At 42.6% G+C, this 23,138-nt stretch overlaps 1 protein-coding gene across 1 annotated transcript in view; it reads right to left on the minus strand.

Annotated features, from left to right (window-relative positions):
- Nucleotides 1-813: 813 nt before the first annotated feature.
- Nucleotides 814-23,138, minus strand: part of SLC9A2 (solute carrier family 9 member A2) — a 90,373-nt gene continuing 68,048 nt past the window's right edge. The window contains exons 8-12 of the mRNA XM_055400270.2: nt 15,455-15,616; nt 10,771-10,867; nt 6,502-6,633; nt 4,645-4,735; nt 814-3,438 (exon numbers count right to left, since the gene is read on the minus strand). Coding sequence (XP_055256245.2) covers nt 3,068-3,438; nt 4,645-4,735; nt 6,502-6,633; nt 10,771-10,867; nt 15,455-15,616 — 853 coding nt within the window. The 3' untranslated portion in view covers nt 814-3,067. The remainder of the gene's footprint in view (nt 3,439-4,644; nt 4,736-6,501; nt 6,634-10,770; nt 10,868-15,454; nt 15,617-23,138) is intronic.

Below are 23,138 nucleotides of genomic sequence, written 5' to 3' on the forward strand. Positions count from 1 at the left end.
GTGATTTGTGTGATGTAACAAACACAAAACATGCTGAACATGTGATAACCATGCTCCTCTCTTTTTATATAAACAAACATGCCCCCCCCACCCCAGGTAAAAAGGTACAGCCCCACTGCAAAGCTTAGCAAGGGCCCAAGGGAATTTCACTCCAGATGTTTGGGGCATATACAGCAAACGCATGTTTTTAAGAAGTGCCAGACTTTGGTACCCACTTCTAACTGTCTGCTAACTGACATAACTGCTCCCAGCTCCCAACAGCCAGCCTTAGCATCATATATAAAGAAAGAAGCTGGGTGCTTCTGTGGTTAAGACTCGGAGCTTCCAATGCAGGGGGCGTGGGTTCCATTCCTGATCAGGAAACTAAGATCTCACATGCTGTATGGTGCAGTCAAAATATAAATTAAAATAGTTAAAAATTAAAATAATATATAAATAATATTTTATATATAAACAATATATAATATACTTTATATATTATATATTTGTATATATAATAATAATAAATAATAAAAACAAGTTAAAAATGTTCCCAAAGCTAAAAAATAAAATGAAAAGAAAAAAGGAAATAAGCCGGACTGCATTTGTAAATAGTTCAGATTTGTTACAGCAAACACCAAAGACACAGCCAAGTTCCACGGTCACATTGGAACTTGATTGTATCAAGTGCTATTTGAAACAGGGAAATTATTTATAAGGGTAGGGATGTTTCTGTACCACAGAAATTTAGATTGTCATGATATTTAAAGGGTTTCAACTCCATACACGCTCCCATAATGTCTAGAATTACATAAAAAGAAGTATAGAGAAAAGTTAAATAAAGTCAAATTTATTTTTCATTAATTTTACCATTCCACAAATAAGGAAAAATTATATTAATTATAGATAAAATGACACGTGTTCATTTTTTAGAAATTGACACAATACCCGAGTTTTTTTTAATCTGACTTTTAATTAGTGAAAGCTGAATTTGGTCTATGTGCTTAACAAGAAGCATCTAATAAAACATTTTTATGTTTTCTCCTTCAGTTCCAGAACATGAGATTCCTTGTGATATTTATTAATCTAGGACACCAGGAAAATTCAGGACATTTATTTTAAGGTTATTATTTTACATTTCAACTTTCCATTTCAGATTTCATAAACTGTAACTTACTCTTCAAATTCTCAAAAATATACATCACGTCTCTTGATGAATCATAGTCCTATAATAAAGATTCTACATTAAAATTCAGCTTTATTTCCAGCAGATGAAATACATACTTTTTATATAAATATTTCCATTTAAAATTAAGAATTTTGGCACAGAGTCCTAAGCTTGTGGTCTTCAAACCGTGTCTACACTGCTTTCCACCAGTCAACCTGGGAGAGTTTGGGAAAGAAATTGTGCTCTTTTTACACTTGTACCTTGTGTGTTTACCCTTCCTTCTGTCTCATGCTTGACAATCGAGCAGTATCCAAGATTTTAGAACATGAGAAAAAAGCGTAGAAGATTTACTTCTCCACATCAGTGAGGGTAGAAGAAAGGGACAAGATCTGAGCCTGAGAATTTCTAAGTACCGGATCCTTTTGTTTAATTTATTCTTGTTTTTCCAGCAATTATATGTGGTCACTTGTATCCTTTGCTATGTCTCCAAAAGACATAGCAAATGTCTCTCCAATGTGAATCCATCAAGAGTGGCTTCATTTCATATCTAAACCCCAGAAATTTCAAGTCTTGTTCAAGTCAAATTTTTATAGAAAGGTTTTTCAGGGGGAAATGACAGGCCAATAAAATCTACAGTCTGAGCGATTCCAATATTAATCTTTAATGGTTGTGTTCCATTTCTGGTCTTTCTTCTATACTTTTAAAAAGTACTCAGATGAGTAGAATTCATTTTTATATGAAGAATCTGAGCTACTATTTTCTTGACGGGGGAGAGGTAACAAATTAGACTAGTGCAAAAAAAAAAAAAATAGAACTCCCACATTCTCCAAAGTGCTTCCTGTATAAAATTCAAAACCTGAATCCCCACCAGTTTGTTAAAGGTCAGAATATCATTTATCTCAACCTTTATCCTTGTCTGCTTGGAGCCTCTGTCCTGGATTCAAAGTTCTAGAATGTTTTACAGAAAAATCCTAAAGCAGGTGGTTGCAGATGGGCGTGACAGGGGATCTCTGGCACCATCCCCCCAGTATTGCACAAAACCCGCCAGCCAGCTGCAAGCAGGCACTGTCCCGTCATCCCTCACCCAGCACATGAGGCCAAGCTTCATCCCACGCTGGCCCTGAGTCTGCCATAAAGCGTAAGCTGGTTTCACCCACACCTTTCACCTTTCTTTTGGTACCATTTAAACATGATGGGGAGATGGAATCTGTACATCGCCCACAGACACAGGAGAATGAGGAACACATTAAAAACCAGCCGACTCTCACAACTTCAGAGGACCTACAGTCTGGCAGCCAGGCCTCGTCTGCCCAGATGTTCTGGCTATTGGTGTCCTCAGGAATCTCTGCTCCATGCTGTGATCTTTCTTAACCAACAGCCATCAGCTCAGAATCATCAGGAAACACCCCCGATCCGGAGCTGATGACCTGCCCCCCCAATCCTGTGGAAACTGCCCTGGATGCCATGGAAAGGTGTTCTGAGTATTTTTAGTGCCATTCACTGAAAAACTAATTACAGATATACATATGTTTTCATAAATAAAATCTGAGGCATACATGTATATATTAAAACTTTCACCAACAAGGGTGTGTTAAAATTTTCAAGTTCTGTCCTTCAAGTTCAATAAAGGCACAAGTGTTGTTTTTTTTTTTTTTCCTCTCTCTCTCTTTCTTTAGGCTTGCAAAGAACACAACTGCTAGCAACAAGTCATCGAAGACACTGTAGGGGACTTTTCTTTGATTTTCTTCCAGGGGTGACCATTTGCCCCATGGATCACTGGCCATTGGCATGATTTCTACCCAAGGACAGTATTTAGATGCATAGAGGATTTAGGTGGATTCCGTTGCTGTGTCAGGTTGCTAGGTAACAAGTCACAGCTGGGCAGGACCGGTCCCCCCAGGTCCGCTTTGGCCATTTCCATTAAGGCTTCTCGCTCCCAAATCGACCCTTCCGGTTTCCAGGTTCTGAGGCCCTTCGGACCAGCCTGGGGGGCGGCTTGGGTCGGATGCCTTCGTGGACATGGTCACCCCGCACAGATCCAAAGTGGCCTTTGGAGAGGAGGGGCTGGCGGAGCATACCTGGGGTCTGGGGGCACCCCTCTTTACTGTGGGCAGCTGGGGAGCTGTGGGGTTGATCCTGCCTGGAATCCACGTCCACCTCGTTCTTCCACTCCATTTTATAGGCCTGGGGGGCTTTCTTTGAGAACTGTTCTGGCAAGAAGCGCCTGGCCCGAGGCTGCAGGTTGAGCACCGTGGTCCCCGCCTCCAGGTCAGAGTCGCTGCTGTTGCCACCTGCCAGGGAGCAAAAGAAAGACAGCGTGGGCAGGCATTTTAGGGAGAAGATGATACAAGCAACTGGTCCGGCACCTGCTTGGCCCTCCCTGGGGCTCTAGGGGTCACGCAGGAAGGCCAGAGAACTCACCCTGACTCCAGCTGAGTCCTGGGCCTGTGCATAAGCTCCGTGAACAGCTGTGTCCACAAGCCTGCACGCTTACTAATTCTAAAGAGCTTCTGATGCACCAGCCGCGGTACTGAGCACTTTCAAATGCATTAACCTATGGAATCCTCACAATCACCCGCTTTACAGATGCAGTAACTAAGGTTCAAGAGATGTTAGTCAGGGGTCAATGAGTGTGTGTGTGCACTAAATCGTGTCCGACTCTGTAACCCCATGGACTGTAGCCTGCCAGGCTCCTTTGTCCATGGGATTCTCCAGGCAAGAATACTGGAATGGGTTGACATTTCCTTCTCCAGGGGATCTTCCCAACCCAGGGATCGAACCTGTGTTTCCTGCGTCTACTGCTTTGGCAGGCAGATTTTTTACCACTGAGCATCCTGCTGGATGTCAAACAGACCATTTGGCAGCAGTTGGCCACCCACTTGCCCCATTCAAACGGGCCCGGACTGCTCAGCTCAGTGTCTGGCACACAGTACACAGATCAATAATTAGCTGCTATTATGCAGATTCTTGTCCTGATCTACAATCTCATGTGCAGATTTATTTCCTTTATATTTTCATAAAATGGTCAAAACACCAGTATGGCTTGAAATCTACATAAAGATTACCATCAAATAAAGAGATATTAGCCTTCATGTCAAAGCTTTAATAACGAGAGTCGGAAGTCATTTATATTGTTGCCTTTATGAAAATATATTAAAATTATGAACATTTAAATTGGAAATATAGTAAGAATTACAGAATTAAATGTAAACCTTTGAAGATGGACAACTCTCTATTTACCTGTTCACCAATCACACAGTGACAATATTTCCTTTTGCTATGTCAAACAGAATCATATGGGATAAAATAAATTATGTACAGCATGCACCGAACTCTATTCCAAAAGGATGCAACGCTAATAAAGGTCACCATGTTACTATGTTTGCAAATGACCGAACTCATTGTCCTTAATAAAGGAGAAAACGTGGAAAAGTTTTCTATTTTATAAACATCAATAAATAAGTTTAGAGTCTTTTTGCTCCAACTGCCTTCATTACCTGCATTAGAAACATTCTTTTTCTTCTGTAGCTTTTCTGGAAGCTTTGTATTTTTGGGTAAGGATAAATATCGGGAGGTTGAAGTGGAAGCCTGTAAAGAAAATAACAGAAAACCTTATTTAGGTGTCACGCCTTTTATTGTATGTTAGAAGTTTACAATTCTACAGCAAATCTTGGTGTTAAAAATTAGAATCTTAGTTCTCGATTCCAAAACTACTGGGTGCGGGAACTAACTGTAAGGCTGGGGAATAAAGTTCCAAGTGATAACCATTTGCTTTAAAATGCGGACAGTCTCTTTCAAAACACCACAGAGACCAGTGCCATTAAGGAAAACAGAAATCAACTGGGACCCTTAGGGACAGGATAAAGTTCCAAGTGATAACCATTTGCTTTAAAATGTGGACAGTCTCTTTCAAAACACCACAGAGACCAGTGCCATTAAGGAAAACAGAAATCAACTGGGACCCTTAGGGACAGGATATGAAAACCTCTGGCTTTTCTTAAAGAAAAGTAACAGAAACATCCACTTATAAGAGCATTACTAAAAAAAGACTTAGAACCTACAAATATAGGGAGGAAGGTATTTGAAAAATGTAGCATCTTTAAGTTGCATTCACTTTAATAAATCTTGAAAATGATAGAATTAAAAATATCACTGTAGCTAACCTGCTGGCATTTCCAATGCCACAGCCTCTAGTTTCTTTAAATTTTTTTCTTTTGTTTTCTATTAATTTCTATTGGAGTTTAGTTGCTTTACAATGTTGTTGGTTTCTTCTGTACAACAAAGTGTACAGCAAAGTCATATGTATACATACATCCCCTCTTTTTTAGATTTCTTTCCCTCTAGTTTCTTTAACTTTTAATTGATGCTGCCACATTTCACACATAAAATGTAATACTGTTTAGACATAACCATTTTGATCTCTAACAATGCAATACAGATCATTATTAACAATAAGATGCAGTGCATGCTATATTCAATCACAATATACTTTTTAAAAAATTATTTACTTTTGGCTATGCTGGGTCTTCGTTGCTGCTTGTGGGGTTTCTCTAGCTGCAGAGAGTAAGGACTACTCTTTGTTGCAGTGCATGGGCTTCTCTTGCTTCTGAGCACAGGCTCTAGAGTACTCAGGTTCGGCAGTTGTGGCTCACGGGCTTAGCTGCTCCGTGGCATGTGTTCCCAGACTAGGGGTCGAACCTGTGTCCCCTGCATTGGTACGTGGATTCTTATCCACTGTGCCACCAGGGAAGTCCCAGAATAGCCTTTTAAAATGGCTTCCTTATCTAGGACAGGGCCCTGGACCAAGTGGAGTGCTGAGCACACAGCATCTGAAACTCTCCTGACACAGACACAGAGCCTTCTGGAAGTTTCCACTCACGCTGACTGGCTCACCTTCAGGCTGCACCCTCTCCCTGGAAAGAACAACCGTGACTCCCCAAATGAAGTCTGACCCCTCTGTTCAGTTTAACGCTGCACACTGCCTGAGCCTTCCCCGTCTTCCCAAACCTCCCTGCTCAGCCCTTTCTGGTTTATTTTGTCCACAGCACGTATCGCCTCTAACCTAACAATTTCTTATTCGGTCCATTCCTGGTGGCCTTCCCCCGACTAGAATGTGAATTCCACCTGGGAAGGGAGCTTTGTAGTTTTGTTCACCAACGTATTCCAAGTGCCTGGACAGCGTCTGAAGCAGGACAGGTGTTTCAGAAACATCTGGAAAGGTGTTGCCATGGGCTCCATCCCAGGATCCCTGTGGGCCAGCCCCCCACAGCCCCGTCCTGTCACCAACTCCCCCGGGATGGCTGCAGGCTCTGCTGATGGAGCCTCCCGTGTCGCAGAGGCGTGAAGCCCCTCACCCTGTGCTCCCGGTTCAAACTGTTGTCCTTCCGAATGCTCTCCCGGAGGCTGTGCCGCCGGCGGATCAGGATCTCCTTGGCCTGTCTCTCACTCGTGTCAGCCGTCAGATTGTGTCGGTTGTAGGACAAGGTCTGAAACGAAGACACCAGTGACATTTTACTAAAACGCTGATCACTGCCCGGAAGTACCAGCACTTCACTACATTTCTTTGGCTTTGCACCTTGAAGAGATATTTAACGATGAACGTACAGAGGGGGGAAAAAGAGAATGGAAGTTAACATTCTTTCAAATTTTGTTAACATTCAAAGGTTATTAATATTCATGAATTTTGAAAGAATTCATGTTCTATCAAATCTCAAATTTGGTAACAAATTTGGTAACAATGGGAGTAACTTCAGGTAGTGTTGTTATGTGTTCTTACTCGCTCAGTCATGTTCAACTCTTTGTGACCCTCTGGACTGAAGCCCACCAGGCTCCTCTGTCCACGGGGATTCTCCAGGCAAGACTACTGTAGCTGGTTGCCATTTCCTTCTCCAGGGGATCTTCCCGACTCAGGGATCAAACTCATGTCTCTTGTGTCTCCTGCATTGACAGGTGGATTCTTTACTACTGCAACACCTAGGAAGCCCCACATATATTCAATAACTGTGTTTGATTGAACCAAATAAAATTCTCTACTTACGGGGGAAAAAAAACTCATGTTCTAGTAAAAGTCAGTGAATACTTTTCATTGAAAAGTATGATCTTTATAAATTGGAAAATGACTGAATTCATCAAGCATCTTTGACTTCGTTGAAGTACCTTATATGTACTTACTCATCAGTAGCGGCTGGGGTAAAAAACAAGTCATACATTCTCTACTGATAGTAACGACTGGTAGGAAAACCAACCACTTTGGGCCACTTGGTGGTGCTGCTGCTGCTGCTGCTGCTAAGTCACTTCAGTCGTGTCCGACTCTGTGTGACCCCATAGACGGAAGCCCACCAGGCTCCCCCGTCCCTGCGATTCTCCAGGCAAGAACACTGGAGTGGGTTGCCATTGCCTTCTCTCTATGACCCTCTAATTAAGAGCATTTCTTTTCAAATTGAGAAAAGTGGCTGTCTCCACCAGCAATAATCATATCCTAATATTTGAAGCCACACAACTTATAAAGTAGGGCTGTCCAGGATATACATTTTTAGTTCTATAAGCTATCAGTCAGTCAGTTCAGTTGCTCAGTCGTGTCTGACTCTTTGCAACCCCATGGACTGCAGCACACCAGGCCTCCCTGTCCATCAGCAACTCCCAGAGTTTACTCAAACTCATGTCCATTGAGTCAGTGATGCCATCCAACCATCTCATCCTCTGTCGTCCCCTTCTCCTCCCGCCTTCAATCTTTCCCAGCATCAGGGTCTTTTCCAATGAATCAGCTCTTCGCATCAGATGGCCAAAGTATTGGAGTTTCAGCTTCAGCATCAGTCCTTCCAATGAATATTCAGGACTGATTTCCTTTAGGATGCACTGACTGGATCTCCCTGCAGTTCAACGGACTCTCAAGAGTCTTCTCCAACACCATAGTTCAAAAGCATCAATTCTTCGGTGGTCAATTTTCTTTATAGTCCAACTTTCACATCCATATATGACTACTGGAAAAACGAGAGCTTTGATTAGGTGGACCTTTGTTGGCAAAGTAATGTTTCTGTTTTTTATTATGCTGTCTAGGTCGGTCATATTGTTTCTTCCAAGCAGCAAGCGTCTTTTAACTTCATGGCTGCAGTCACCATCCACAGTGATTTTGGAGCCCCCAAAAATAAAGTCTGTCACTGTTTCCCGTTTCCCCATCTATTTGCCATGAAGTGATGGGACCAGATACCATGATCTTAGTTTTCTGAATGTTGAGCTTTAAGCCAACTTTTTCACTCTCCTCTTTCACTTTCAAGAGGCCCTTTAGTTCTTCTTCACTTTTTACCGTAAGGTAGTGTCATCTGCGTATCTGAGGTTATTGATATTTCCCCCAGAAATCTTGATTCCAGCTTTTGCTTCATCCATCCCAGCGTTTCTCATGATGTGCTCTGCGTATAAGCTTAATAAGCATGGTGACTGTATACAGCCTTGGCGTACTCCTTTCCTGATTTGGAATCAGTCTGTTGTTCCATGTCCAGGTCTAACTGTTTTCTCAGGAGGCAGGTCAGGTAGTCTGGTATTCCCATCTCTTGAAGAATTTTCCACAGTTTGTTGTGATCCACACAGTCAAAGCCTATGGCATAGTCAATAAAGCAGAAGTAGATGTTTTTCTGGAACTCTCTTGCTTTTTCAATGAGCCAGCAGATGTTGGCAATTTGATCTCTGGTTCCTCTGCCTTTTCTAAATCCAGCTTGAACGTCTGGAAGTTCACAGTTCATATACTATTGAAGCCTGGCTTGGAGAAGTATAGCTATAAGCTATATAGAAATCCATTTCCTAAGATAAACTGTAGTCAGTAATTAAGTTCATTTTCTGATAGAATTAATGCATACTTCTTGGGAATATTCTTATCCCCAGAACTGTATCAGACCTGGGCTTCCCAGGTGACTCAGTGGTAAAGAATCCACCTGCCAATACAGGAGACAAGGGTTTGATTCCTGGGTCGGGAATATTCCCTGGAGAAGGAAATGGCAACCCGCTCCAGTGTTCTTGACTGGGAAATCCCATGGAGAGAGCAGCCTGGTGGGCTACAGTCCATGGGGTCACAAAGAGTCAGATACAACATAGTGACTAAACAACATATCAGATCTAGTAGAGATAAACAGAAGTACCACAGAACCACACTCATTTCCTGCCTTGAGGAATCCGCTATCTAGTTGAGCATGTGAAACTAACAAAATAATATGAAATTGTGAAAAGAAATGCTAAAATGATGTGGTATGTAGGAGCTCTAAGTGATAGCCCATTCAAAGACAGGCCAGGGAATCATTTAGAGGGTGTTGAGGAAAGCTTAAAAATCGGAGCATATGGATCAACTGACAGGAAGGAGTGGGGCATTTCAAGTGGAGATGCAGAAGACAGCAACACAGTCTGAGGAATGAATTCAGACCCATAGCTCTGTGGGTGTATGGGTGGGTGGATGGAAGCACGGTTGGATAAGGGAGAACCTGAATACAGCTCCCAAAGGCTGAAAGAATAGTTGAGCTGGAAGCCACAACTGTATTGTCTCATTTTAAATAGAAAGATGCCTTATTAAAAGGGGCTTTAAGGGACATCCCTGGCAGTCCAGTGGTTAAGACTTCGCCTCCCAATCCAAGGGGTGTGGGTTCAATCCCTGGTTGGGGAACTAAGATTCCCATTTGCCTCCAAGCCCAAAAGCCAGAACATAAACAACAGAAACAATATTGAATTCAGCAATGACTGAAAAAATATTTTCTATAAATAGAAAGAACTTTAAGAAAAGAGTGGAACTGCCGTGATGTCAGATAGAATGGGATGGGCTGTGAGGAGGTCAGCTAAGAAGCCCCAGAAAAGCCCTTGATGTGAGTGACCGGGGTCCCTGACAAGCACTGTGTCCCCGTACCAGGTCACCGCATTGTGCCTCAGTTTCTTCATCTGTAAAATGGAGACAACAGTAACACCACCTTAAGACACACAACACACGGAAATGGGGGCTGGCAAACCGCACACACTAAGTGCCGGCTGTATTATTAGCAAACTATGAGAATGAGGCTCCGTGATGGAAACGGGTTGAAAGAGGCTCAGAAGATAGAGCAAAGGAAGAAATGGTTGCACTTTACAAACAATGAAGAAGGGTAAACACATTTTGAAAAGTCTTCTAAGTGATAAAGCTATTTCATTCAAAAAGTTTAAAGAGCAATCAATTAACTTTCTTCACCATTAGATAACACATGTTTTTATCTCCAGGTCTTTGGTAGCAGAACTCTTACCTCCCTGGGATTCCAGCCTCCAGCCTTGACCAAGGTGTCTGGGAGGAGAGCTGTACGCTAACGGGACAGGCCCCTGGGCAGGGGTGGGGGGGGGTCTGAGGGAAGGAAGTACCTGGTGTGGGACCTGCAGAGGCTGGCACGATGGTGGCAACACCCCCTGTAACTGAACAGCATCAAATCTGCAGATACGTTTTTAACCAAAGGCAAGTATGTGTGTGCTCAGTCGCTCAGTCGTGTCCAGCTCTTTGCAACTCCATGGACTATAGCCACGCAGGCTCCTCTGCCCATGGGATTCTCCATGCAAGAATATTGGAGAGGGTTGCCATTTCCTCCTCTAAAGGCAAGGAAATATTTTGCTAAATAAATTATTCTTACTCGCTGACGGATCTGGTAGAGATTTCTTGACAATATTTCTCGGATTTCATCCATTTCACCAGGTGTGAGCTTCCTCACTTTTTCTTCACGACAGTCACTGTGAACGTTCAGGAAAAAATATTTTACTATTCAATAAGTATTAAATTCATCGACGTTCTTTCTTAGAGATGTAATATCATCATTTAAGAAGAAGAAACTTAATGAATAAAACTTAGCAATTATTTAGTAGTTTAAAATAATTCAAAAAAATCTAAAACATTTATTTCAGTGTCAAAACCACTCACATAAGTTTAATCATGCACCAGTTTTTTCAGTCTGTTCATGCAGCTATTTAAATAGGAAAGGCTAGAGTAGCTTGCAATGCCATCACTTTATTATTTCTAATGCTCCATAAATAAAGGAGCATAGGAATGTTATATTCCCACAGAACTTAATCAGCTGAATTTTACTACTATTTTTTAAAATACCTCATTAGAAATATTTACAAAGACACCATTTATACTATGTGTGTCCATACGGTTGACCCTCTTTATTCAGGGAGTCCATATTTGCAAATTCACTGATTTGCTACAATTTATTTATAAACACATTCCCAGTACTCAGGGCACCGTCCCAGTCATTCTCAGACATGTGCAAAGTGAATAAAAATTTGCATCGCTGGGCATGCAGGTTTCCAAATGAGACCAAATATGTCAACCCTTTGCCTCTTTGTCTCAGCGCTCATGTTGTTGAAAAAAAAATGTCCTTTTCACCACCTAGTGGAATGTTCTTCACATTTTTGTGCTTTTTATTGGTGATCCTGTTGTTTTAAATGGTTCCCAAGTATAGTTCTGAAGTGCTGTCTAGGGTTCCTAAGTGCAAGAAGTCCCTAAGTTTTAATTTTACTTTTTTAAAGGATATGTTACCAGGATATGGAACTCTAGGTTCAGTTATATTTTTTCAGAATTTTGAAGCTACCAATAGTGTCCACTGGTTTTATTGAAAAATCAGTGGTCAGGTTTTTTCTCTTTTGAAGAAAATAGGTCTCTTTTATCCCCTCTGAGTATGTTTAAGATTTTCTCTTTGTCTTTTTGACTTTCAGCAGTTTTATGAACCTGTATCTACATTTGGTTCTCTCCTTATCTAATCTGCTTGAGGCTGTTAAGATTCATCTTTTTTATCTGCTTGGGGAGATCCTCAGTCAGTATTCCTTAAGACATTGCTTCTACCAATTTCCCTCTCATCTCCTTCTGGAGCTTTTCAGTATACATGAATCGATCCCATATATTTCTCACTTTCTTTTTCATCTTTTTTTTCATACTGTTTTTCATTCTGGTCTTTCCTTCTGTCCTATCTTTCAATTAATTCCTTTTCTCTTCAACTTTATCTAGTCTGCTTTGATAGCTGTCAAATGAGATCCTAAATTTACTTTATTTTCGGCTCAAATACTTCACTTTGGTCTTTTTTGTTTATATAATCTCCATGACAATGCCAAAAGTGTCAATGCCATTTTCTTCCCTTAAACATGTTTTTATTTCTATTTTAAAGTCCCTGTCTGACAATTCAATGATCTGAATCCCTTTTGTGTCGACTATTATTTTATATTTTGTTGATTGTTTCTCAGTGTTTTCAGTCGTATTTCCTCTCTACTCATATGCTTGGTTATTTTGGATTGAGTATTAGACATATATAAAACAATCATGGGGATACTTTAATGCTGTTTACAATCTTATTTTCTTCCAGAGAAGATTTAAACTTACTTCTCTTGAGCAGCTGAGATAGAGGCAATCTCAATCTCTGCTGATTTAAACAATCAAGAATTGAGATAATTCTAGTCTGGGCTTCTTTCCCTTGCGGGTTAAGGTGTAGGATTTTGAAGTAAAAACATACAAATAGTCCTCCTTCTTGGTAGGTTCTGAATTCTAATTTTATTCTCTAAGACCAATTAGTCTGTCAAAAACCCTGTTTTAGCTTTTTAGACTCTTAAGACATGTTCTCCAAATTCCAGACAGAAAATAGCAATAAATGCCAGTTCTATCCTCTTGAACTTCCCTATTTTTTGACTTCTAGCCAAGAAATTCCTCACTGTATGGATACTGTCCAGCTTTCCAGCAGATATTTAAAATATATTTTGTGCTTTTTCCTCTAGTTTTCTCAGTAGTTTGGTCTGGACTCAGTTCATCATTGCCAGAAATATGATGCCGTACTGCCTCTCTTTTTTGCTTCTATCCTCCTCCAAAGAAAACACTTCAGAAGAGACGGAATAGTGAACAGGGCACTCGTTTACCCATGTAAATGATATGTAACTATCCATCAATTTCTGTTACCCACTACCCTAACCCGAAACCTATGCCTTTACTCCACTTCTGACTGGCTTCAAGATGAACTGTGAACAGAGGTAAAGCTGAGATTTCCTTCTTCTATGACCACGAAGTCAATGACTCCCTTTTGAGAAGCTGGATAGTTGAATTATTTTGTGCTGCACCACAAAAGGAACAGTGCCTAAGAAAGATCATAAATGGTAAACCTGGAGTAAACTTCAAGGAGCAAGTGTAGCCCTATTTTCTACTTGAAGAAACTCAATCTCAGGGAAACAGATGGACCAGCTTAAGGTCACACAGTGAGTTATTTGCAGAGCTGGGACTATAAATCAGTCATTCTGCTCAATCACCACTATTTCCAGTGCAATATAATGCCTTTATTTCTGAGTCATTCTGACCACTACTACTTTTTATTCTCGATTGTGTAAACTACAATAATTTTTATAGGGGACTATCATCCTAGTGAAAATCACAGTTTATATGGTTGGGTGTGATTTGGAGTTTCTTTCATTTCAACCCTTCCATAGTTAGCATTTTCATTTAGGTGACACTTTGCTGAAACGAGCTTCAAGCTCATCAATGGAAGAAGAAATCATCGTAACCTGAAATCTGTCATGTACAGGAGGAATGATGCTTACGTGATAAACTCATTTGCTAATTTGCTGACAGTATTTATTATTCTGCTATGGATTTGCTATAAGAGTTCAAGTCACTTTACATTCGGGTATTCACCTCCTCGTTTTTAAAATTAGGGAGACAGACTAGGTCAATGCATCTCAATACTGGATTCCTTATTATAAACTTCTATAAGCTTATATATTTTTTATTAGAATATAATTGCTTCACAATGTTGTGTTAGTCTCTGCTGTACAACATCGTGAATCGCCATATGTGTACATATATCCCCTCCCTCTTGGACCTCCCTCTCACCCACCTTATATCCCACCCCTCCAGGTCATCACAGAGCACCGAGCTGAGCTCCCTGTGCTGTACAGCAGCTTCCCGCCAGCCATCTATTTCGTACATGGTAGTGTATATAAGCGGAGAAGGCAATGGCAAGCCACTCCAGTACTCTTGCCTAGAAAATCCCATGGACGGAGAAGCCTGGTAGGCTGCAGTCTGTGGGATCGCTAAGGGTCGGACACGACTGAGCGACTTCACTTTCACTTTTCACTTTCCACTTTGACACATTGGAGAAGGAAATGGCAACCCACTCCAGTGTTCTTGCCTGGAGAATCCCAGGGACAGGGGGGCCTGGTGGGCTTCCGTCTATGGGGTCACACAGAGTCGGACACGACTGAAGTGACTTAGCAGCAGCAGCAGCAGTGTATATAAGTTAGAGCTACCCTCTCAATTCATCCCAGCCTCTCCTGCCCCCTCTGTATTCACAAGTCCATTCTCTAAGTTGGCATCTCTATTCCTGCCCTGCAAATAGGTTAATCAGTACCATTTTTCTAGATTCCATATATACAGGCTAATATGCGATATTTGTTTTTCTCTAACTTAACTTCATTCTGTATGATAGGCTCTAGGTTCATCTACATCACTTATATACAAAAAACCTATACCTGAGCCTCAACACCAGAGATCCTGATTTTATTGGTCTGGGTGGGGCCCAGGCATGTGTGTTATTTAAATGCTCCTACAGTATTTCCAATGTATAACCTGCATTGAGCACCTCTGCACGAGATCATCACTAAATGTTCTTTCCAAGCCTTAAATTATAACTCTGTGAATAATCCATGAGGAAATAGCTATGTAATTACGTGCATCTTTATAATTGCAAACCATAACACACCTTTATAATTGCAAACCATAACACACCTTAAACTATTCCATTTTAAAATGCTTGCTAAAGAGGCTTCACTTTCAGAACACACTGGACTGTGCAAAGCAAATACAATAAACACATAATCATCCTAAACATGACAATGTACTTTCTGACTAGTCCATTCTGCAATAACACATCATGGTGCGACGGGATGTGACATGACGTAATATAAAACAATGGACACGTTTCCAGGTTTTCACATTTTAACCGGTAGCTCTTTCTGCTGTGAGGTCTTAAGGACTCACGTTAGGACATTAGTCAAATTTCTTATTATTACTCGTTTCACAAAACTATAAACACCTACTTAGCAATAAGTTGCTCAGATGCTCAGTCAAGTCCGACTGTCTGCAACCTCATGGACTGTAGCCCACCGGGCTTCTACGTCCATGGGATTTTCTAGGCAAGAATACTGGAGTGGGTTGCCATTTATTCCTCCAGGGGATCTTCCTGACTCAGTGATTGAACCTGTTTCTCTTGCACTGGCAGATAGGTTCTTTTACCACTGAGGTCCTTGGGAAACCACATTAACTTCTATTTTCAAAATAGGACTTACTTTAAAGATGCAAAAGAAGGAACAGTGCTTATCATCCCAGTTTCTGCCATCTCGATGGCATGTTTTATTTCAAGCTTTTTGTATAAAGACACAATGCTGGACTTGGGTTGGTTCTCCCGAATCAAAAGCTTCCGCAGGTACTTGTCATCAAACTTCTTAAACCTGGAAATGAGCAAAATCAAAACTTCAATTAATTAACATGACACTGATTAAGAAAAAAATCTGTCTTTACCAAGAAAATAATTTCCACTACTCCCAGGGAAAAAAACAGTAGCAGTGTTTAGTTAGTCTCATCATCCTATTTACTTTTGTAGGTGCATATCTGAATATACAGACAGAGCACATATGAGTATATTTTTGTTTTAACCACAACATACGTATATCTAACGGGGCTTCCCAAGTGGCCTCAGTGGTAAAGAACCTGCCAGCCAGTGCAGGAGACACAGGAGACATCAGCATGATCCCTGGGTCAGGGAAGATCCCCTGGAAAAGGGGATGCCCTTCTCCAGCATTTTGCCTGGAGAATTCCATGGACAGAGGAACCTGATGGGTTACAGTCCATGGGTTCACAAAGAGCCGGACATAACTGAGTGACTTACACTTTCACTTTTCATGCCCAAGACTCCCAAATGTGTGTCTCCAGCTCCAGCTTCTCTCCCAAACCCCAGAAATGAGTATTCAGACCCCTGCTCAACTTCTCCACTTGGACATCTCAAACTTGGCATGCTCTAATGGATCTTCTCCCAAGTCATCCCCATTTCAGTTAGTGACAACTCCACTTGGTCAAAAACCCTGATGGCATCTCTGATTCTTTGCCTTCTCTCATAGTCCACATTATGGCCTGAACTGTGTTCCCCCCAAATCCATATGTTACAGTCCCGGTCCCCAGGACCTCAGAATGTGGCTGTATTTGGAGATAGCTGATTAAGTTAAAGTGAGGTCACTAGTGGACCTGAATCCAATGTGACTGGTGTGTGCACTGCAAGAGGGAATTCAGACACAGACATGGAAAGAGAGAAGATGATGTGAAGAAGCAGGAAAAAGGAGCACATCCGCAAGCAAGAAAGGGCGCCTGGAGCAGACCCTTCCCTCTCAGCTCCAAAGGAGCCAATCTCACTGATGCCGTACTTGTGGACTTCCAGCCCCGACAACTATGAGAAAATAAACTCCTATTTAAGGCACGAACTGTGAAGAAAGCTGAGCGCCGAAGAATTGATGCTTTTGAACTGTGGTGCTGGAGAAGACTCTTGAGAGTCCCTTGGACTGCAAGGAGATCCAACCAGTCCATTCTAAAGGAGATCAGTCCTGGGTGTTCATTGGAAGGACTGATGCTAAAGCTGAAACTGCAATACTTTGGCCACCTCATGCGACGAGTTGACTCACTGGAAAAGAGTCTGATGCTGGGAGGGATTGGGGGTGGGAGGAGACAGGGACGACAGAGAATGAGATGGCTGGATGGCATCACCGACTCGATGGACATGAGTTTGAGTGAACTCCGGGAGTTGGTGATGGACAGGGAGGCCTGGCCTGCTGTAATTCATGGGGTCGCAAAGAGTCGGATACGACTGAGCGACTGAACTGAACTGAAGGCACAAACATGTGGTACTTTATGACAGCAGCTCTGGCAAACAAATACTGTACATCCACTCTATCAACAACTTCTGTTGGTTCCACCATTACAACACACACAAAATCTAATCATTCTCCTGCCATCGCCCTGGGCCTAGCAATACGTGCTAAGTCGCGTTAGTCATGTCCAACTCTGTGCAACCCCATGGACTGTAGCCCGCCAGGCTCCTCTGTCCATGGGATTCTCCAGGCAATAATACTGGAGTGGGCTGCCATGCCCTCCTCCAGGGGATCTTCCTGACCAGGGACGGAACCCATGTCTCCTCTGTCTCCTGCATTGGCAGGTGGGTTCTTAACCACTAGCACCACCTGAGTATTATCATCTCTCAATGGGTTATTGCAACAGGCACCAAATTGGTTTTCCTGCTTCTGCCACCATGTTTCTATAGCCTATCCTTGATGCAAACCAGCTGCCACTGCTAAGTCACTTCAGCCGTGTCCGACTCTTTGCAACCCCATGGACTGTAGCCCACTAGGCTCTTCTGTCCATGGGGATACTCCAGGCAAGAATACTGGAGTGGGTTGTCATGCCCTTCCCCAGGGGATCTTCCCAACCTAGAGAGAGAACCAGTGTCTCTTACGTCTCCTGCACTGGCAAACAGGTTCTTTACCACTAATGCCACAGGGATCCCATTAAACTGCAAATCAAGGACTTCCCTGGTGGTCCAGTGGTTGAGAATCCGCCTGCCAATGCAGGGGATATGGGTTCGATCCCTGGCCAGAAAAGATCCCACACGCTAAGCCTGTGCACTACAAGCCTGTGCAACTATGAAAACTAAACCCCGTGTACCTAGATCTCGTGCTCTGCAACAAGACAGGCCACCACGGTGAGAAGCTCACGCACCAACTCATTGTAAGCAGAGAAAGCCCACACAGCAGTGAAGACCCAGCACAGCCAAAAATAAACAATAAATACATAAAACTCAATAAAAAAGAAGCAAGTCAAACCACGCAACCCGTCTGCCTCTCATTGAGCACAAGTACGGTGACCTGGAGGCTCTCCACCACTTGGAGCTGCCTGCCTCAAGGCTGTGATGCTCTAACTCAGGTCCCGCCTCCCTGTCCCAGAAACACGCCAGCCCTGCTCCCACCTCTGGGTCTCCGTGCTTACTTCTCCTTCATTCAGGAACAGATTTCCCCAAATACCTGCAGGGCTTGTTCTCAGACCTCCTCTAAGTCTTTTCTTGAAGGTCATTTTCTCACAAGAGCCTTTCCTATCTACCCCACTAGAATTGCACTCCAGAACTTCCTCTTCTTCTTCCCAGACACATTTTCCTCCATTGCAGTCATCATTTTCTAACAGGCTATCCAATGCTTATTTACTGATTTTCTTCTCTTAGCGTTAGAATGATCCATGGGCAGGCTGTGTTTTGCTTTGTTTGCCGGTTTTCCTATCTTACCAGTGTCCAGGACACTGCCAGGTGTTTTGTAAGCTTAGAGGCAGGCTGAATCATCTGGTCCAGTTCTTCCCTGGACCCACACCCTGTAACAGATCAGGTTACTTGGTGATGCCCTTCCACCATGGCTGAGGCGACCTGCTCAGTCCTGCTTCCTGCCACTGAGATCAATAATGTCCCCTGCTTTGGTCAATGGGCAGTTAGGAGACATGACGATGAGAGCAGAGGCCATGAATGGGCTCGCCCACTGGAGCTCCCTTCTGATGCTGCCACCTGGCATGAGAAGGATGTACATGGGGTGACTCCTTGGTCCCAGGACAAAGGTGAATGTCCCGTGGAGCAGAGTTAAGTGACCCCACTTACATCAGCGGAGGCCGGCCAGGATTAGCTGATGACCCACTGATGCCCTGAAGCTGGAGCAAGGCCAGGCCAGATGAGCTGACTCTCTGCCTCCTAACTTAAGTACTTTATTTCCTTTTTCTGCTGCAAAAAGACAATGCATCTCATTTTATTTTTTCCTGTCAAAAATAATACATTTTCTTAAGCAGCATCATAGATTCTGAAGACACTTGTGTGGCATGTTCATGTGATGATAGAAGATGAATGCTTTCTGCATATGTCACCCTGAATGTGGTTCTTTGTGAAATATTGAACAATTTTTTCCCTTTGCTTTTGAGGGCTTTTTTTTTATTCTTTATTTTTTAATTGGAGTATAATTGCTTCACAATGCTGTGTTAGTTTCTGCTGTACAACAACGTGAATCAGCTATAACAAGTGACTGCTCCTGTAAGCAGTTGAATAGCATTGGTTTGTATATAACTGTTATACCAGTATTCAAGTGACTCAGTATGCAGTAAATATTTGAGGAGAAAAACATTAATGTGTCACAATGGTCACTATAAGTCCAAGGTGGTTTTCAGGCACGCCTGTGCTATGAAAGTGAACACTGTTAAGCTGCATTCACGGTACTAGTCCTTGTTCCAAACACGGGAGAGCTCAGAACAGCTGCAGAAAGCTATCTTGAAAGAGTTTTGCTATTGACTAGTCTCCACACAAAACACCGGGCCTCTTTTTATCTAAGTTTATTTTGAATTTCATGAGAAGCTCACTGAACCAGGACACCTGGCACCAACACAACACCTTTTCAAACTTGCATTAATATTATTGTTGCTGTTGTTTTAGTTTTCTCTCTTTTTTCTTGTTTGCCCAATTGTGTCCAACTCTTTGCAACCTCATGGACTGTAGCCCTCCAGGCTCCTCTGTCCACAGAATTCTCCAGGCAAGAATCCTAGAGTGGATTGCCATTTTCTATTCCAGGGGATCTTCCCGACCCACGAATCAAATCCACATCTCCTGCACTGGCAGGTAGATTGTTTTCCACTGTGCCACCTGGGAAGCCCAACTACAGATTCACAAAAAGAATAAACATTAAAGACAGTGACATCTGATCTATGCAGTGTAGGATTTATACCCTTTATTTGCTCTATCTCCATACTTTTCATTTCTCTACCAAGCTACACATAGGTGGCTTTTTTACTATCATCAAACAGCTTTTGCCAAACATGAGAAACATCCTTACTGCATGACCCTTTCATTTCATTTTCAAAGGGTCAAATGGTTCAAGAACCCTCTGGAAAGACCATTAGAAATATACAGTAAAAGGATTTCAGAAGGAAGAGAAGGATACCCAACATATCTAAAACAGTCGCTTGTTTTTTATGTCATTTTTGTAACATCCACAATTATGTACAGACCAGAAATGAGATCTGAGAACTCATTTCAAGAATGACCTGTGTCAGCATCAAATCCCTTCACACAAACTTCTCTGCTCTACCGCAGTGCACAGTGCACTTGACAATCCAGAGAATTATTTGTGTTCACCTGGAAAACTCCATGCATGCAAACAGGTAAGGCTCCATAACTTTCTTCAGTGAAGCATGTACACCGCAGAGAAAGCGTCAGGCATGTCGCAATATTACCTGCCAGACGTGCATCAAAGTTGGCTCCACCATGTTTTGTATTTATGGTCCAACTGGGACTGATGCTAAAGCTGAAACTGCAATACTTTGGCCACCTCATGCGAAGAGCTGACTCACTGGAAAAGACTGTGATGCTGGGAAAGGTTGGGGGCAAGAGGAGAAGGGGACGACAGAGAATGAGATGGCTGGATGGCATCGCCAACTCTATGGACATGAGTTTGAGTGAACTCCGGGAGTTGGTGATGGACAGGGAGGCCTGGCATGCTGTGATTCATGGGGTCGCAGAGAGTCGGACACGACTGAGCGACTGAACTGAACTGAACTGAACCCAGAGCTTACAGATGTCTGCCCAGAACCGACTTCATATATAGAGACAAGGTGTCTTTGCCTGGAAGGCAGGATGAAGCTATACTTTCTCTAGTCCTTCACCTTCTGGACCAAATGACATGATCACAGGGCTCACCTCTTCCATCATCTACCACTGCCCCAGGGCCAACCAACCTCATTCCTGCACCATATCTATGTTTCCGTCTGTTTGGACATCAGAGGAGTGGGATAAATCCTTAGTTCAGTCTCCCCCTTGGGAAAAAGACAAACGCTCTGGATTACCATGCTCACTTATCACTTCAGAAAAGGACTGACACGATGCAAGAGAAAGAAAAGTGGTCGGGTTGAAAGGGATGCTGAAGATGGATAAAGGCATGGGGCTTCCCCGGTGGCTCATAAAGTACAGAATCCATCTGCAGTGCAGGAGACCTGGGTTCAATCCCTAAGTCAGGAAGATTCCTCGGAGAAAGAAATGGCTCCCTACTCCAGTGTTCCTGCCTGGAGAATTCCATGGACAGTGGAGCCTGGTGGGCTACAGTCAATGAGGTTGCAAAGAGTCAAACACGACTGAGTGACTCACTTTCATGCAAACAACAAAGAACAAGAGGCTGAAAAGCCTGTATCATGGGCTTGGACGATGTAGGGAGTTACAGCAGGGTTCTCTGCTCTGCCTCCTGCCTCCAAAATGTGAATACCACAAAGACAACTGGCCTTTTGTTTCATGTTTTTACAGCAGAGATTTTAATTCACTTTATTTTATTACTAAGTACTCCCATCTCGCTAATCAAGTACTCTGTTCATATAAACAAAATATTTTTCCTTTAGTTATGAAGGAAGGCTATGTCCAGGGGCCTCTGTATACGAGCAAACGTGGTCAGGCTTGTAAAGGTTGTGCCAGCACTTGTAGTCTCTATAACTCATTACTTAATGATGTCACACACACACACCCTTGTTTGCTATGTGACTGTTTAGTTGCCTTTACTATACTGCAAAATTTTAAAGGCCCAAGTCTATGGCTCCTACTTCTCCTGTAGTCCACTGTCATGTCAGAATATGTGAGCAAACAGTAAGCACTCAAAAATGTACTTATGTTAAATTACATAAATTGGAAGGTTGGTGAACTTCATGCAAATTTGCAAGGGTGGGGGGAAATCTGCTTGCAAATTAGGAAAGAAAAGACAAGAGGTTGAACAGGGATCCATCAAATATATCTTGGGACCTGTCTGTCTCTCTTCAAGGACCAGTTGAAACACCCTCCTTCAAAAGTCTTTCCCAGACAGTGATGTGCCAGCAAATTTAACACATGTATGATTTGTAGCCATTTGTCAGTTCCCTGGTTCACTCCCCCCATCGCTGAATCAAGTCACCAATGTGGATGGCATTGACTTAGATACACACAGTCAGCTCCCACCAACCCATGGGAGTTGCTCCTGTACCACATGGGCCCTAACCCTGCTAATAGAATTAATCCTTATTTCTTGATCCCGTAAGTCTGTTTTTCAGTATATATTAAAGAGTGCACCTAATTCTGCCTGGTAGTCTACCTCTTGCATTTCAGCTATAAGATCCTTGAGAAAGGCTCTAAATCTTTATCATACATGTATACACACATATATGTGTGTGTGTGTGTGTGTGTGTATATATATGTATATATATGTAGATATAAATTATATCTTAGCTCAGACAGTAAAGAGTCTGCCTGCAATGCAGGAGATCCAGGTTTGATACCTAGGTTGGGAAGATCCTCTGGAGAAGGAAAGGGCAAGAATTTTCCATTCTTGCCTGGAAAATCTATGGACAGAGGAGCCTGTCCCAAGAGTCGGACAAAACTTAGCGACTAAACCACCACATAAATTATATACACATAGAGATACACATTTATGTGTGTGCGTGCATGTTTATTCGTGTCCGACTCTTTGCGATCCCATGGACTATAGCCCACCAGGCTTCTTTGTCCATGGAATTCTTCAGGCAAGAATACTGGAGTGGGTTGTCATTTCTTCCTCCAGGGGATCTTCTCGACCCAGGGATCAAACCCATTGGCACGCAGATTCTTTACTACTGTGCCACCTGGGAAGCCCACACATCTATGTAAATGCACGTAATTTTTCAGAGAAGAGTAACTTTAAAAATATTTGCTATTTTTGCAAGTCTATGATCTCCTCAGGTGCTCTGGAGCTCTGCATTTGACAAAGCCCCTCAACATGTGTGGGAGAACAGACAGTAATGGAACCCCCAGTTTTAAACCAAACAAACTGCATTCCTCGGCCTCCCCCACAGTGAGAAATGCCTATATAATTAGTCCTGGTCATGCAAGGCCAGGCCATGTGATTCAGCTGGAAGAACTGAGTG

The sequence above is a fragment of the Moschus berezovskii genome, chromosome 11, assembly GCF_049115385.1.
Source record: "Moschus berezovskii isolate FMDL1 chromosome 11, NW_MosBer_1.0, whole genome shotgun sequence".
Classification (NCBI taxonomy): domain Eukaryota; kingdom Metazoa; phylum Chordata; class Mammalia; order Artiodactyla; family Moschidae; genus Moschus; species Moschus berezovskii.